The sequence below is a fragment of the Eptatretus burgeri genome, chromosome 10 (genome assembly GCF_056783735.1).
Source record: "Eptatretus burgeri isolate ZD-2024b chromosome 10, Ebu_testis_v1, whole genome shotgun sequence".
In the NCBI taxonomy this organism is placed as follows: Eukaryota; Metazoa; Chordata; class Myxini; order Myxiniformes; family Myxinidae; genus Eptatretus; species Eptatretus burgeri.
The window spans coordinates 74,323,363-74,341,030 of NC_140970.1; the positions used below are offsets into that span (position 1 = coordinate 74,323,363).

At 43.1% G+C, this 17,668-nt stretch overlaps 1 protein-coding gene across 4 annotated transcripts in view; it reads right to left on the bottom strand.

Annotated features, from left to right (window-relative positions):
- OPA1 (OPA1 mitochondrial dynamin like GTPase) overlaps nt 1–17,668 on the bottom strand; it is a 106,617-nt gene that overhangs the window by 56,601 nt on the left and 32,348 nt on the right. For all 4 annotated transcript variants that reach the window (XM_085899003.1, XM_085899001.1, XM_085899002.1 and 1 more), the window contains 6 exons: nt 16,015–16,089; nt 15,390–15,461; nt 8,902–9,001; nt 8,640–8,770; nt 8,381–8,453; nt 6,767–6,839 (listed from right to left, as the gene is read on the bottom strand). In XM_085899003.1, the coding sequence (XP_085755129.1) occupies nt 6,767–6,839; nt 8,381–8,453; nt 8,640–8,770; nt 8,902–9,001; nt 15,390–15,461; nt 16,015–16,089 (524 nt within the window). The remainder of the gene's footprint in view (nt 1–6,766; nt 6,840–8,380; nt 8,454–8,639; nt 8,771–8,901; nt 9,002–15,389; nt 15,462–16,014; nt 16,090–17,668) is intronic.

Sequence of the window (17,668 nt, forward strand, 5' to 3'; positions counted from 1 at the left end):
GCTTGGAAGATGCTTCAGACGGCAAAGTAATGTGGGATCCGATTTTGATTGCACATCAATGGTTCCTGCTCCACTCTTGATGCCGTCAGCATCCAGAGCACACACCACCAGGCTTCGCACCTCACAAAATCAACTCAACCATGTGATGATATCTTCATTTTTCACGATCTTACAGTGCATTTGAATTGTTACATTCACCACACCCCTGTCTGATAGTGCCAGCATTGAAAAATGATTCAACTGTTGTGCATTCTTCCTCTTCTCCCAATGTTCCCAAAATTGTAGCAAACAGGAGTAATTGGAAAAAATAATTTCATAATATCCCACCAAAAGCAAAAATTGCTTCCACTAGAGGAACACTAAAACCCAAAGGTTCTTGAATGTCAAGTTTGCGAAACGAGTGACGATCCATTGTGAAATCACACACTCGAAGGCGCACAGCATTCAGATACTTTACCCGTGTCGTGCCTGCAATAATTGCAGCTGCGGTCGCATTCCTCTCTCTCGGCGATTTGCTGCACGTGTAGTGAACCCAGGTGTATTTTGAGGGACAATGTGATGAGATACCCCCAGCTGCAAGTTACCAAAGGGATGGTTACACATGCCACTGCCGATGCATCATTCTCCTGCAAGCCAACCGTCAACTCATCCCTGGCTCCTTCCAAACATGCAGTGGGTACAGTAACAGCTGCAGAACATCTATCCAGAGAATGTGAGTGGACTGAATCACCCCCAAAAGGTGTGAAAGCTGAAGAAACACCAGAATTAGCATTCACAGGAAAAGGAAGCAACACAAACCCACCAACAGAGGACGACAATGGTCCCTCTGCCGAATCCAAGAATGGAGCTAAAAGATCCATGCCACATGCTGCTTGATTCCCCTAACAACTCATCAACTCCTGAATGTTCTGAAAGCACAGAATCACCTTCATCCAAGTTAGTACCAGCAACACTCATCGTCGTCACAACAGCATAAGCAGCCGAGTTCAAAACGCCACTAGCGGTAGTCGCAACAGCATCAGTCACAGGAACAACAATCGAAACAGATCTGCAGGCCACAACACCATTATAATCATCTTCACAATATTCCCACGAATCCATCAAAGGCAAAGGCACTGTAGTTGCTAAAATACCCACCATGATAGGTATTTCTCAAGCCCACAGGCCTATTCCCAATGGTTTGGCTAATTTCCCCAGACTAGAGAGACATCGAGGCAAGTGAAGGAGTATTGTGTTCAACGCAGAGCAGAAACTTAGTACCATTCGGCCTGACCCCTTATATCGGGAAGAGAATATGACGACGAATGAAGTGTTCAATGCGATAATCGATGTGGGAGTCTTCAGATCTTTTTGTTTGCATTTTTTTTCTGGTGTAGAGCAACATTTCTACACATCACTCATCCAGTTCCACACTGCGAGATACGCTTCGTACCAAAGCAAAAAGCTGAAGAGGTGCTGTCTGCCTCAAAAACAACACAAACTCAGCACCAGGCGAACAAAAGAGATGCTGGTGATCTGGAGCATCGGCAAGGAGACTGTCCTCTATCGCAAACCATATTTAACGCTTGAGGCATGGGGGTAGAAAAGGAAAACATTGTGGACCAAGTGACATCACCTTTTGCAGGAACTCGCAGTACGTTCTCAGAATCGACACGCTTGTCACCCGAGTTTCAGACAACTGGAGACTGTCACATTCAGTGATAATAGCAATGCATCACAATTTGTTCCTTGGAACGTGATCCTAATCAAAAGCAGGGGATACTTTGAGCCCTGTGGAAGCCTTCGGCCCACATTCTGACAACTGCTCAAGGAGAGATTACAACCACCTGTAAACACACTCTTGTTTATCTTGTCTGTCGAGGCAGACTGACACCAGCCTTCACAGAGTCCATTATACGTGCTGTATTCTGTGTCTATTGACGACTTTAATTTCATCTTTATGAGAGATACCATAGGATCTTTAAGATCCACCAACTCATGCTTGCAGATGAAGGGACAACCAGCTTTGAAGGCACTTTGTGATGCGACACCCCCTCTCAGCAGTGAAGTACCGTTTCCCAACTCATCTATAAACTGTCTTTTTGGTGTTTCATAGGCAAGGCGTGTGCTTTTTCTCAAATGGATGTTAAACTAGGTGTCCTGTCTGTCAGCATTAGTTGGTACTTGGTGGACTTTGAAGATCCAAGCATGTCTGCCTTCAGAGTCTGGGTCAGCCGTTGTGTGCCAGTATGCCCAGGGACAATTACACAATGTGACCGAACCTATATTCCCGAACGAATAATCAACAAACACACACTCATTCACTCACTCACCTAATATTGCCATTTTGATTTAGGAGGCATCGACCCTCGTACTACGTACACAAGGAGAGGTTGCGGTAATTTGAGCAAAAGGAAAATATGATAACTCCATATGAAACAAGGAAACGAGAACGGCTCTTAGTAGAGCGCATACCTCTGCCAGGATGAAGTTTACCATTTGTATCCCACTGATGGGCCGGATCTGCATCCGTACTTGGACCAAAATCTAATCGGCTTGTTCTTGTCACTAAACAAACTTATCCACTTAATTTTGGCATCACCTGTTCATAACGTTTTGAGAGATCATGTTATGTATCGTTTTGGCCCCATCTCTCAATGGTGAGGAATCACTTAAAAAAACAAAAGAAGATCCGGATTCGGACCTTCACCAAAATTTAATCAATTCTTCCTCGTTACACACCCATGTCCACCAAGATTCATCCAAAACCATCCACAACTTTTTGAGATATCCTGTTCAAAGACTGACAGACAGACAGACAGACAGACAGACAGACAGAGAGACAGAGAGACAGAGAGACAGAGAGACAGACAGGGGTGAAAACATAACCTCCACCCACCTTCGGTGGTGGAGGTAAACAGCATCAAATACTCCCATGAGTGGTTACTAGATGCAACTATCCCATGTCACAACTCTGGTCCCTTTAGGACAAAGCGATGAGGGTATTCTGCCAACCATTTCCAAAAAAAAAAACCAAAAAAAATCTCCAGACCAATTAAACAGCCTGAACCCTGATCAGAATTATACTGACAGCAGTGGGAGCTATCAATTCAAATTCAGAAAGCAAATGTCAGAGTGCTTTCACACAAGACACTGCAGCTGACCCGTCAAGATCATGTTAGGAGCCTGATGCAGGAAGTGTTAGCATGGCAGTAAAGTCCACCTTAGGTGAAAACACTCGGTGCTCTCCATAAAGCTCATAGACATCAGTCAATGCAGCCTTATAGAGCGGTGCATGGCCGACTCTTTGCTGATACAAAAAAAAGAAAAGAAAATAGGTTTACCTTTTGTTTGGAAAATAGTTCAATGAACTGTGACCTGGGTCTGTTTTTGGTTCATTTGTTTGTTTGCTTTCCAAGAGAACCTTTATCTCCATTTTTATTCCATTAAAAGTGATTGCGAGAAACCTATCGCTTATAAACGGGTGATTTCACACTTCGCTTTGGATCACATGCTACCGGCAGATAAGAATTGTCCATTGATGGGACAAATGCATTCAGATTGTTGATTAAAATCCTCCATTTAGCATTATAAGATTTAAAGTTATCTTTTAAAAAATACACCCGTGCGGGAGTGACGGTCATTTCTGCAAGAAAATATATAGCCTCCTGAAGGTAGGGCAGTTTTTGCAAACTGAAGTCACGTGACGCGAAAAGGAAAGCGAAATTCGAAAATCCGTCCTGACCAAATTTATATATTGTCCCATAGATTCATGTGCCACAATCAAATTCAAGATTGCTTGAGAAATGTAGGATGAGATAGATTTTGAAAATCGTCATTTTCGCATTTTTTGCCAACTTTGAAGTCACGTGACACGAAAACGAAAGCGAATATCGAAAATCCGGCCCAACTAAAATTTAGATATTGTCCCATAGATTCATATGCTACAATCAAATTCAAGATCGCTTGAGAAATGGTGGAGGAGATAGATTTTGAAAATCGTCATTTTCGCATTTTTTGCCAACTTTGAAGTCACGTGACACGAAAACGAAAGCGAATATCGAAAATCCGGCCCGATCAAAATTTAGATATTGTCCCATAGATTAATTTGCTACAATCAAATTCAAGATCGCTTGAGAAATGGCAGAGATAGAATTGGAAAATCGTCATTTTCGCAACTTCAAAGGCCTCGTGACCTTGACCTTGACCTTCGGTGACCTTGAAAGTCATACCATCGTGTACGTCTCATCGACCTCTATCAGGATCACTAATGACCAGATCTCCCGCTTCAACTTCATTGTGAACGGACGGACGGACGGATGGACCCATATTACCCTTTCTCTCACCAATATTATTAGGTCATTGGAAATGACCTAAAAAGAATATGGTGCAGTGCGATTATAACATGTTAATATTACATTGTAACACATCGCATATTGAGATTTCTGCTGTGATAATAATCTTTTGTATGTTTACTGTGTCGTGGTAAGCATCAAATGCATTGTGGAAAGCATGTTCCTTTTCCTTCATTTCAGGCAACTTATCTTAAACTAGTGACAGTTCATCGGCACGAAGTATTATCGGAGGTCTCCGACTCATCAGGCGTACTCAGATGTGTCAAACTTTTACTGCTGAACATGATCCAAAAAGAATATAAATTAAACTTTCACCAACAAACTGGATCGTGAACACGTACACCTGTTTATTGCTGATCATACAGGTAATTTTCAGTCTGGACAACCCGATACCTGGTGAGTGAGGTGGCAGTGAGCAGGATGGCGAGGAAAAATGTCACAAATTATTTTCCAGTGTCTGTTAGGCGGTGTAATGGAACAGCACAATGCTAACACTTGTATGTTTACAACTTGATATGGAACAAATTGCTCGTTATGTATGACTGTGTAATGTTTGTTGAGGCGAGAGGTTTATTCTACAAGTTAAGTTGTGTGAAAAGGCAAAAAGTGTACAAAGTTATAGTTGGACTAACCTGTGGAGGATCACTATGGTTCAATAGATTTCTGGTTATTTCAGAATCTGGAATCATCGAACAAGTATGAGCAGTTTGAAGAGGAAGGCACTTTGGTGAAGTTCCCATGCAGAGAGTTTACAAATGGGAAGGCAGAGTCGAGGGGGGTAAGAGAGAACAAAGTAAATTTAAACTTGCTGTTATGTACGGTGTTGGGCTAACGTGATGGCCGAGATGAATGCACACGTCTCGAAGCTGTCTAGCCTGGGGTGGACTATCGGCCCACCTATAAGCTGTCATCCCAATGTTTCACAGACAGGGTGATTAATCAATACGTGTGCTGTCCCTCAGATGGACATTAAACTGAGTGTCTCTTTTGCCAAAATTCAGCTTGGACGCTAGGTGGATATTAAAAAGTTTCCTATGGTTAAAGTTTCCCTTCGTGAAGAGTCGGTAAGCTTTCGACGGCACAATGGTCAAATTCTAAATTCCTGCCCTAACCTACAAGGGCACTGCATCAGCGGCAAAGTCGTAACTGCTGGTGCAGATCGAGTTCAAAAAGAATCTTTAGGTTTTGTGCAAATGAAGAAAGTGTTGGAGATGGGGATGGGCCAGGCATCTGCCTCGCGGATGGCCAGACAGAGGCCCCGGAGTACCGGCGGAAAGTGGACGCAGTGACGCGCCACTCCGGTGCGTGCTCCCAGACCTGACCTGACCTGAAGAAGGTGAGGATGAAAAAAAGTGAGGAAGTTCTGTCACCCCATTCGGAACCTTTTCAGTGAAGGATTGCAATGTGAGGGATTTCAAAATTTGATTGATACGTTCCCGTCGTCTTAGTTACTGATGCGTCTAGTAAATACCAAGTTTCTCACACCATTTGTTTCAGGAATTAAAGGAATGGGATCGAATAATGAGGATGTGGTTGCGGTATAAATCTGAGATATTGTTAAGTTAATGGTGATGCAGAAGAGAAATGTGGTTGAAACTAAAAGGTTAAAAAAAAAAAAAATGAAATCCATCAACATTATGGGAAAACGTTTTGCATAGTTACACAGGTGGTTTACACAGCCACATCCACAGTGTTAAGAAGAGTTCAAAAGGAAGACTTAAGGTGCATTAAAACAGATGGAGATGATGTCGATTGTAGAATAATATGATCTTTGTTCATGGGACGAAGTCTATTGATGTCGGTGAGGTGCACGCACGCACACTGATGGCATTTTGAATTTTACAAGTCTGAACAATAACTAGAAAGCATCTCAAAATGCAAAGCCTGTCCGCTTTGTACGCAACCTCAATGAAGAAAACAACAGCTATTTTTTTGTTTAATTAAGCATAATCTTATCATTAAGTTTTGTTGAAAATTTGATGACAAAAGCTCAAATGATGAAAATGTTACGGCATGGAAAGACACACTGAAGCTCAAATGGTAAATAAATAAAGAAATATGGAAGTGATTTTAAAAATTCCGGCCATCTCGCACAGCACACCGGTGGACGGGCTGATCAGGACTATTTCTACTTATTATGACTTCGCCCTTTTGACATTTTGACCCAATTATTATTTAGTGTTCTTCAAATTGTCAAAATAAAAGTTGGTTAAAAATTTGACAATGAAAGCTCAAATAGTTAAAAAACAAATGCCAAACAAACAGACAGACATGCATGCACACACAATTGCAAAAGCCCGTCTCCCACTGTACGGAGAGACGCTCATTATAATGGATAAACGAGTGTGACAAAAACCACAGGATGATGCTATAGTGATTGCAGAGGCAAAGTCGGAACTTCTTTTGCTCTGCTGCACATTCAGAACTCGTACCTACAAAGCTTGGAGTTTTGAAAAAAATCCTCCTCGTAATCTTTTATGGACTCTATCTGCTCCTCTGCGTTCCCTGCAGAAAAAATATAAGATATTACACATCACCATGTGATCATATTTCAAAGAAATATTATACACAAAACATTCGATAGCATGACGTTTCAATCTAATCGGTTAATCTTTACATCATGATGCATACTTGTACCAAGTTTGACTTGGATCTCTTCAGCCATTCTTAAGTTATCACAGTAAGGGAAACTTATCATGGATGGATGGTTGGACAGACAGACAGCTGGACGGACAACCCAAAAACATAATGCCTCCGGTGACTTCATCAGCAAAGGCATAAAAAAATGGCAGCGAAGAAAAGTCACATCAAAGGTCACTGGTGGTGAAAGGTTTACAATATGGGACAAGGTTTTTCAGGGTCTATATACACTAATGGGTCTATCTATAACATTTCAAGCAAATATTAGGGGCACATATATCGTAGAAAGTTTGACATAGTTAGTTGCCTTCCTTCACCCTCACTCGTATCTCCTCCAGACCTCCTTCTCTTCCCCCACCCCAACCCCTCTCCTCCATGTCTCACATTATTTGTCTATCTGCCTTCTCTCAATTTAATCCCCTTGCATACTAAATAAACAGATTGGCCCTAAGGCCCGAGCTGAGCAATGTTTCGAAATAAGTATTTTCATAAATGTATGTGGGGAAATTACAGGCCTAGACCAGGAATCGAACCCAGGTTCTGCTGTGTTGTTGATATTGTGCTGTACAGTATATGTTTTGGGCCCTATTTCTCAATGGTGAAGAATCATCAAAAATTTGAGTATCTAGATCAGGGTCTGGATCTTCACCAAAATCGAATCAATTCGTCTTAAGCACAACCCACCCTGCCCGTCAAATTCCATCCAAACACATCCATAACATTTCGATATGTCCTGTTCACAGATAGACAGACAAACAGACAGACAAACATAGAGACAGGGGTGACAGGGGTGTTGGGGTCTGGGCCCAAATTTTTCCACATATATTTATGATGTTGGTCTATCCTGTTCATTTCTAATTGTAATAAGTATTTTATCGACGGGTTTTAAGGGGCAAGGTCTTCAAACAAATTCAAAATCTTACAGGATTTATGGTTGTCTAGCTGTACGTTGTCAAGCAGGATGGTGCAGAGGTCGCACAGTAGTCTCCGAGTCGTCTGGTCTGGGTTTGATTCGCGACCCGACTATAAACCGTCGGATTCGTGCTTCACATGCAGGGCATTGCCAAACAAAGTGTGCCGTCCCTAGGATGGATGTTAATTTGGATGTCTCTTCTGACAGTATTATCTGGTGGAGGTTAAAGATGTCTTTCAAAGAACAGATGAAGAGTTATCGTCAGGACAATGAACAAATTACAAATTCCAAGACTGATTCTCTTGTCAACCCACACTTTGTAAGCATTGTGAGTATGCCAAATGCCCCTTAACATGAGTTTATGCAGGCTGGAGTCCTGCAGTGGAACACTCGGTTTGACAAATTGAAGGTTTACCAAGTTTAGAGTGCCCTCTACTGCCTTATCTTAGAGTACATTTTCGAACATCAAAACAACTGTGTAATACAGGCTTACCACGGCCAGTCACCACAGCAAAGTATCCAAGAGCTTTCATTGGAAAGAGATTCCCATCTAATATCTGCTTTATCTGCAAAGCAGAGACAATGAAGGAAAGGGGTGAGAAGACAGCAGAATGAGGAAGAAAGTTTTGCAAAGAGAGGGATAAAGAAATAGAAGTGCAAAATTATAATGTGGAGGGGAAAGAAGGAAATTGGGAGAGAGAATGAAGGAAGGAATGTTGATGTAGGAAAGTGAGGGTTCGGGGTCCTCATACCCGGCTCGGGTTTGCCAGGTTTTTCTCGGCCAAGTCCACCTTTGTGAGCACAAAGATGGTGCGCTTTCCCTTTGGGTCCATGGTGCTTACGAGGTCCGTGACGATACTGCGCTCGGCATCCACAGATCCATCTGCAGTCGCGGTTGGGGTCGGGGGCCAAAGGTCATGAGAGAATTCAACATCATGGAGGGAGTAACCAGGAAAGTGACAGGATAGTGAGGGAAAGCCAAGGCCTCGGTAGCTGCACAACATGCCTGAGTACCTTGTATGCAGAGGATGATGGCATTAGGGTTCTGCATGTAGAGTTTGCTCATTGAGAAGATGGCGTCCTTTGTATCAGGTGCCATACCAAATGTCACCGTCTGTTTCAAGAAACAAGGAAAATAGAAATTACATAAAGAGCTATTGGTTTTGATTTTCCAAAATGGAATATTGCCTTCAGCTACAAAGCTCAGTGCATCAGCATGGAATTTTCTTTTTCTTTTTAAACTTAAAAGGCAGCTGAAGGCATCCATTTGAGAGAGGGCAGCTGGGTGGAGGGGAGCTAAGACCCTAGGTAGGTTTGAAGCAGGGAAAGCAAACTTACGTGTGACAAGATATATGTATGATGATCCACTCAGAAGATGTGTCTGAGACAGCGGCAAAATTACTTGCTTATTGAATGTTTTTGGGTTTTTTTTGTATACGACGTCGAGGCTAAGGAAAGAGATGGAACACAGAACCGACCGGAACACAACAGAAAAAAAAACTAAAACGGCACTCGGAAGAGCGCATACCTTCACCAGGCTGAATAGTTACGTTTTGCAACCCAATGATAGGCCGGATCTGCATCCAGACCTTAACCAAAATGTAATCGGCTTGTTCTCGACACCTATTCCACTCATCCATCAAGTTTTGTCATAATCCAACCACAACTCTGAGATATTGTGCTGTACAGTATATGTTTTTGGCCCTATTTCTCAATGGTGAAGAATCACTCAAAAATTATAGTATCTAGATCCGGGTCTGGATCTTCACCAAAATCGAATCAATTAGTCTTTAGCACAACCCACCCTGCCGGTAAAATTCCATCCAAACACATTCATAACATTTTGATATGTCCTGCTCACAGATAGACAGACAAACATAGAGACATGGGTGAAAACATAGCCTCCATCCACCTTTGGTGGGTGGAGGTAAAAAATAATACAGTGGGGAATGGGGGGGGCGGGGGGAACACACCAACAGCATGGTCAAGGGGCACAACAGAGAGAGACACTTGGAAGAAGAATGGGCACAGGGAAGAATGAGATCATGGGGATGGGGAAGAGGATACAGGAGGTGAAAAAGCTCATGTATGCAAGTAGAGGAAGGGAAAAACTGGGTATGAAACAGAAACAGAAAGAAAGAAAGAAAAAAAACGATAAAATTACCCCCGTGCGGGAGTGACGGTCATCTCTGCGAGAAAATATATAGCCTCCTGAAGGAAGGGCAGTTTTTGCAAACTTTGAAGTCACGTGACGCGAAAACGAAAGCGAATATTGAAAATACGGCCTGACAAAATTTAAATATTGTCCCATAGATTTATATGCCACAATCAAATTCAAGATTGCTTGAGGAATGTAGGAGATAGATTTTGAAAATCGTCATTTTCGCATTTTTTGCCAACTTTGAAGTCACGTGACATGAAAACGAAAGCGAATCTCGAAAATCCGGCCTGACCAAATTTAGATATTGTCCCAGAGATTCATATGCCACAATCAAATTCAAGATCGCTTGAGAAATGTAGGAGGAGATATATTTTGAAAATCGTCATTTTCGCATTTTTTTGCCAACTTTGAAGTCACGTGACATGAAAACGAAAGCGAATATCGAAAATCCGGCCCGACCAAATTTAGATATTGTCCCATAGATTCATATGCCACAATCAAATTCAAGATCGCTTGAGAAATGGCGGAGGAGATAGAATTTGAAAATAGTCATTTTCGCAACAGACGGACGGACGGTTCGAAGGACATCTACACCCATATTTTTAGGTCATGCTCGAAGAGATGACCTAAAAAGGAGGTTGACGGAGTAGAGGTGTGGGAACTAACTTGGAAAGGAAGATGTGGGGTTGGAAAAGGTTAATAAGGATAGACAAGACCACGAGTCTGGAAGGGGGATGACCTGAGCATGTGGTGAACAGCCATGTTGAAGCCATGAGGGGAAGAATTTGATTGAACAGACTGAGGAAATTGGTTCCACAGGTGAGAAAAAAAAAGGATTAAATGAGTAGAGGTGAGCACATTACAGTCAGACCGTGGGCAAACTGTAAAAACCTGGAAGGGACAGACCAAACAAAGGGTAGAGGTTGCAATACCAGAAAGGAGTCAGTAGAAGACACAGAGGCCACAGACCTGTCTGTGATGCAAGAGTAACAGACCCAGAAACTTTGGCTTAATCGCGGGAGATTATAAAATAACGACGAAAGCAACGTTTAAACAGTGAAAGAGCTTGCAAGAGGAATTAAAACCTAACTGGGTGTGCTGGGTATACATCAGGTCAAATGGTGGAGAGGCTCCTTGTGAGCCAACAGCCATCCATTTCTAGTGCCCAACTGTGTCTGCGGACGTCCTCCTGCAGTTGGGTTACGTTTTTTTAGGAGGTTGGTGGCATGATTTGCATTCCAGCCACCGGAAAACACTTCATTCCACGAAACCCACAAATGTAAAGAAATCTGAAAACCCACTCAGTGGGATTACCGCCCGTGCTGCTGCCCTGATGACAGCTGCCCAGTGAGGGCAACTCACCGGATGACGGGATTGGGGCAAAGCCTTCGGCACCCTCATTCTTTGATAATAGGAGGAAAACCACAAGGTGAACCGCCAGGGTTAGATTGCAGTGGTGTGTGGTGGAGTGGTGCTGAGGTGTCGTCCACCAGAGGGTGGCTCCTTGCGTTAACCTGAGGCAGTCCCTTCGGGTGGGTGCCTGGAATGTCCAATCTCTAAGAGAGGATGATCACCTGTCTCTGTTATCATCTTACCTCAAGCGTTTGGACATCGGTATTGCAGAACTCTCGATGGTTCAGAGACCGGATACTGGCGAGATAATGGCGGTTGGCTACACCTACTATTGTTCTGGTCGCTCTGATGGTTACCATTCCCAAGGAGTTGGTGTAGATCTGTCCGCGAAGCTGACTCAAATGATAATTGAGGTAACACCGGTCAACGAGTGTATTATGAGCCGAAGGATTCGTCACTCCTTGGGTGTTGTTTCCCCGATGTCTGAATATGCTCCCACCGAGGCGAGTGATCTCACCGTGAAGGATGCGTTCCATGCCACACTCGAGTCTGTGGTTGATCAGTGCCCCAGAAGAGATACTCTTCTTGTCTTGGGAGATTTCAATGCATCGACTGGAACTGATAGGGATGGTGATGAGACATGTGTTTGGCCCCATGGGTCTGGAACTGTGAACCAGAATAGCATTAAATTCCTTGACTTTGCAAGAAGTCATGGACATAAGATGATGGTTCATGATTTCAGTGCCCACAGCCTCATCGCTGGACTTGGTGTTCCAACACTGGTGGTGTAGTAAAGGAGATTGACCATGTGCTCGTTGATGGTCGCTGGAGGATGATCCAGAACTGCAGGGTTTATCGGAGTACTCAGTTCCTCAATACTGACCACAGGCTTGTTGTGGCAACTCTGAAGTTTCAGCTTAAATACGGGTGAATGGTACGATCCAAGCCAAGGCTGGATGTTGGCAAGTTCAAGGATGAGAGGGCAGCTGAGGAGTTTGCGAACAGGCTGAGTGGGGATTTGGGGGGTCTAGGTGCTTTATACAATCCCAAAGAGTTGTGGAGTTCCTTCAAGCCCACTGTGATTGATGTTGCCGGTGCATGTCTTGGAACACACCGTAGGGCAAAGAAGAATTTTATCTCTCCAGGGACACTGGATACCATTGACCAGTTGCAGGGCCAGGCTGAATGGCAGAGCTCAGCTGTTCAGGGAGCTGAGGCATAAAACTGTACATGCACCAAGGGTGGACAAGTAGCCCTATGTACAAGGCATCTGTGAGGGAGTAGAGCATCACCTATGGTAAAGTAATTGTCATCCTGCTTGCAGGGGAATTCGCGCATTGCGTTCCTTGGTGTACTGCAGTGAGAGCAAAGGGTGGTGGGCTCTTGAAAGAGGAGTCTGAAGTGAAGGCCTGCTGGGCTGGTTACTTTAAGCGGATGTACCAGGCTGATCCACCAGCTGTCGAGTTGGATGTCAGGGGTGTTGCTATCCCTATTGCTGACCCTCCAGTCAACTGTGATCCACCTTCGTTTCTGGAAACACGGGCTGCTGTGAACCGGTTGAAATGGGGTGAAGCTCCTGGGATATGTGGCATCCATGCTGAATTTCTCAAGGCTGGTGGAAATGCTGTACTCATGTTGTTGCATGCAGTTCTGTGATCTGCCTGGAACACAGGCATCATCCCAACTGACTGGAAGAGGGGCCTTGTTGTCCCTCTCTGGAAAGGGAAGGGTGATCGCCAAGACTGCAACAACTACCGGGGGGTGACACTACTCTCAGTGCCGGGCAAGGTCTTTGCTCGGATAATTATTGATGGGGTTCACCACCATCTGCTTGAGCACCAGCGTCGAGAGCAATCAGGATTTCCACCAAAGAGGTCAATGATTGACAGTACCCTGGCTGTTCGGGTCCTCACTGAATGCAGACGAGAGTTTCGGCAGGTGCTGCTTGCAGCCTATGCTGATCTCTGCAAAGCGTTTGATTCAGAGAATGGGGATGCCTCTGGAGGATTCTTGATTTACGTGGGGTGCCACCAAAACTGATCAATCTGATGTCTGAACTCTACTCTGGTACAGAGAGTGCTGTGAGATGTGGTGATGCCATCTCCGACTTATTTCCAGTTGTTACTGGAGTTCGTTATGAGTGTGCACCGGCCCCCGACTTTTCAGTGCTTGTATGGACTGGATTCTGGGGAGGACGTCGGAGAGGTCAAGCTATCGTGCATCATTTGGGAATGTCAAGATCTCTGACCTTGATTGCGCAGATGATGCAGTCATCTTTGAAGAGAGTTTTGATATCATTTTGGGGGCCTCGAGGTGCTGAATGAGGAGTCGGAGCTGCTGGGATTACGGGTTTCCTGGGTCAAAGCTACGATCCAGGCTTTCATTGACATCTTGGTTGGTGCTCTCTTGTCTGTACCTGTAAGTGGTGAGATTTGTTACCTGCATTGTCCTCAAATGACAATGAGGACAATGCATTGTCATTGACTCAATGAGATTTGTTACCTGCATTGTCCGTGAGCGTTAGCTCAAATGGACCTGTTGCTCGTTTTCCTGACGTTGATCCTCCTCACCAGATTCTCTCAATGAGGGAGTCAAATGAGTGGAGGAGGCAAATGGGCCGACCACATGTATCATGGTTGCAGCAGGTTGATCAGCATCTGAAGGAGATGGGGATGGGCCAGGCACTTGCCAAAGGGGATGTCCAGACGGAGGCCCCCGGAGTACCGGCGGAAAGTGGACGCGGCGACGCACTGCTTCGGCGCATGCTCCCATACCTGACCTGACCTCCTGAATGCACACCTTGCCTTAAGCAAGAATGCTCGCAAAAGGCCAATGAAATGTGCCGATATTGTTGGAGGCAAGTAAAAAAAAAAAATTTGGCAGTTTAAAAAATGTTTTTTATGGTTGAAATAACATTGCAAGAAATTGTTTGGGATGCCACTGGAAGCGCATCCTTTATGTTGTTGAAGCCACAAAACGTACAAGCGATTCAATTCAACCCACAGTTCAAGCATCTGGGCAGAGAGCCTCTTGTGCCTCGTCGGAAAAATACCTTCACAGGTTATGGTACAGTTTTTTAATATGGAATAAAATAATGGGGTAATTATTTTGTCAAAGTAAAGATTGCAATTCACAGATACACATGCTCATGCGAGAAAAAAAAAACAATTGCGACCACTGAGTTGATTGCCCAGTGTCCATGGAATTCCAAAAAAACAAGAGAGAATTACTTTGCATTATATGTCCCCTTCTGATGTGATATTTCCAAAAATGGCATAACTGCGAAAAATTGACAAAACGCCCTGAAACTCAAACTTATTCTGTAACTTGGCATCATAAAGCAATGTACCAAGTTTCAGTTAAATATGTTAAAAGGTATGGGGAAAAAAAAACAAGTTGGAAAAACCACAGGTGGGACAGACGGATGGACGGACGGACAGATGGAGAGCAAATCTGTAGTCCCTCCAGTGAAACCAGTAGGGGACTAAAAATAACGAGACGTCTTCTAATTTTCTCATCCTGCATGCGTTTTATTTTTCTGTATGCATGATCGAGGTTCATGGAAGAGCAACAGCAGAATGGAAAGGAACAAAATGGAAAGCAGGAAACACCAACAGCAGAGTAGAAGTGAGAGTGAATCAAGGGGAGGGGGGGGGGAGGACAAATGGGATGATGAATCTGGACACAAGCTGAATGAAACACAGCAAGAAGAGGAAGGGGAAAGTGGGGATGAAACAGAAAATGAACAAATCAACCGACAATTAACAAATGAAAAGAGGTGCGAGAAGGCTGTGTGGGAGGGGGAAATCACAATAACCTTTGAAAAGGGAGTCCTTGGTAATGGGTTAATTTGGGGTCGAAGAGATCATGAGCATTATTCAAGGGGAAAAAACATTCTCTTTACATACCAAATTTGCTAATAAATCATCATTCAGAATAAAGGATGTCAAAAAAAAAGAAAAGAATGAATAATGCTTTGTTTCCTTACGCTGATGATGCCAGGCAAGTCAACCAACACCATTCGTTGGAGACCGGGACCTTTCACATTGAGTGATATCGTCTGTTGGAGCAAGAAGATCAACAACTTGGGGATGGTGGGGTTGGGGGAAGGGAGCATTAAACAACGGTTCTTACTCATTTAATTGGAAATCATTTTGTGCAGTCTTTGTATGCATTACAAATATTACACCGGGAGAGCGGGAGAGGGGGTAGGAGCCAGAAGTATGTATGTAAGCCATGTGAGATCAATCCATAATGTCAATAACTACCAATCTGATTGTAAGATTCAAATAAAAATCCAACTGCTTTACATGAATGTGGGGCTTGCAGTGCTTGTGCACTGCCTCGTCTGGCCATTTTAATTCTCTTGCCAGTTTATTGTCCATCTTGGCACAAAATTTAAACTTTTGTAATGCATAAAGCACAACTCAGCATGAACTGGAATGACATCGCAGGACACATTGGAGGTTTTCCACACGTGATGCGAAGGTTTTCCGGAGGGAAAGAAAAGCGTACTGAATATTCCTTTGTCATAATCTTCGACCTGTCTCCAAATTTCACTTTCTTCAAACAAGCCCCAAAATAATGAAAACACTCAAGCTGGAATCACTTACCTCTGAGCTAACTGTGTGTCCTTCCTTCACGCTCTTCTTCATTCGAATCTCAATCTCTTTCCGAAGAGCTGCCAGCTGTTCATGCAAAACCATGGTGCACTTTCACACAATTGGATTTTAGTTTGTGGTGAGGAGTGTACAAGAAGTTGAAGTTACTGGGCAGAAGTTGAACCATGACTTCAATAAAAAATAAAAGAAGCAATATCTGATGTTACGAGTAAATGAGATTATCTTTTATTAAAGAAAATTGTGGATACAAATAACATGGCACCTGAATCCACTCTATCCTGATCATTTCAAAATTGGTAATCATGCCAAGTACTATATGTAGGTCGACTATGAAAATTATATTTATATATATATATATATATATATATATATATATATATATATATATGTGTATATATATGTGTATATATATATATGTGTATATATATATATGTGTATATATATATATATATATATATATATATATATATATATATATATATATATCTATATATATATATATATATATATATATATATATATATATATATATATATATATATATATATATATATATATACAGTCAACCCCCGCTTTATCGCGGTTCACCTATCGTGCCCCCGGTTCATCGCGGGTTTTCCCTTGGAACGTAACTAATTTTTTCTGTGGATTCCCCCGGTACATTGCGGTAATAATATACAAAATATAAATTATTTAAGCAATAAATAATAACGCGTGGTGCTCGACCAGTCACACAACGCACGAGACAAAGTTTCGCTTGTGAATTTCGAATATTTTCTACGTTTTTTCTCCAAGCCTTACGATGCCGCCCAAACGCCCTGCACCTTCTAAGGCTTCTGGAAAGGAACCAAAGCGCCAGAGGAAGGTCTGACGCTCCAGGAGAAGGTAAAGGTGCTCAATATGCTTCGGGAAGGAAAAAGGTTTGCCGCCGTTGGACGAGCACTGATCGTACCCAGCACCTCAAAACCGACCAGACCAGACGAGTCGCTCTCCAGCACCTCAAACCCAATCATTTCCAAACCGACCAGACAAGACGAGTCGATCTCCAGCACCTCAAACCCAATCACTGCCAAACCGACCAGACCAGATGAGTCAATTTTTTGGGGAGGCGTCCATTCATCGCGGATTTTCACTTTGCGCGGGGAGGTTTGGAACGTAACCCCCGTGAGAAATGGGGGATTACTGTATATATATATATATATATATATATATATATATATATATATATATATATATATATATATATATATATATATATATATATATATATATATATATATATATATATATATCTTCTTCTTTCAGCTGCTCCTGGTAGGGGTCGCCACAGCGGATCATCCGTATGATCCGCATAGTGATTTGGCACAGGTTTTACGCCGGATGCCCTTCCTGACGCAACCCTGGTCACCTCATGCGACACAGGGATATGGTACACCTATTTTAACCGGGGCATACACCGGGCCCAGTACACTGGTACTCACTTTGCCGACCTCGGAAGGATGACAGGCTGAGTCAACCTCCTGGTGTGTATCAATTCAAGTGGCCAACGGGTCTTGAACTCAGGACCTTTTGGATCCCAAGCCGCTACACCAACACCAGGCTTTGTGTATATATATATATATATATATATATATATATATATATA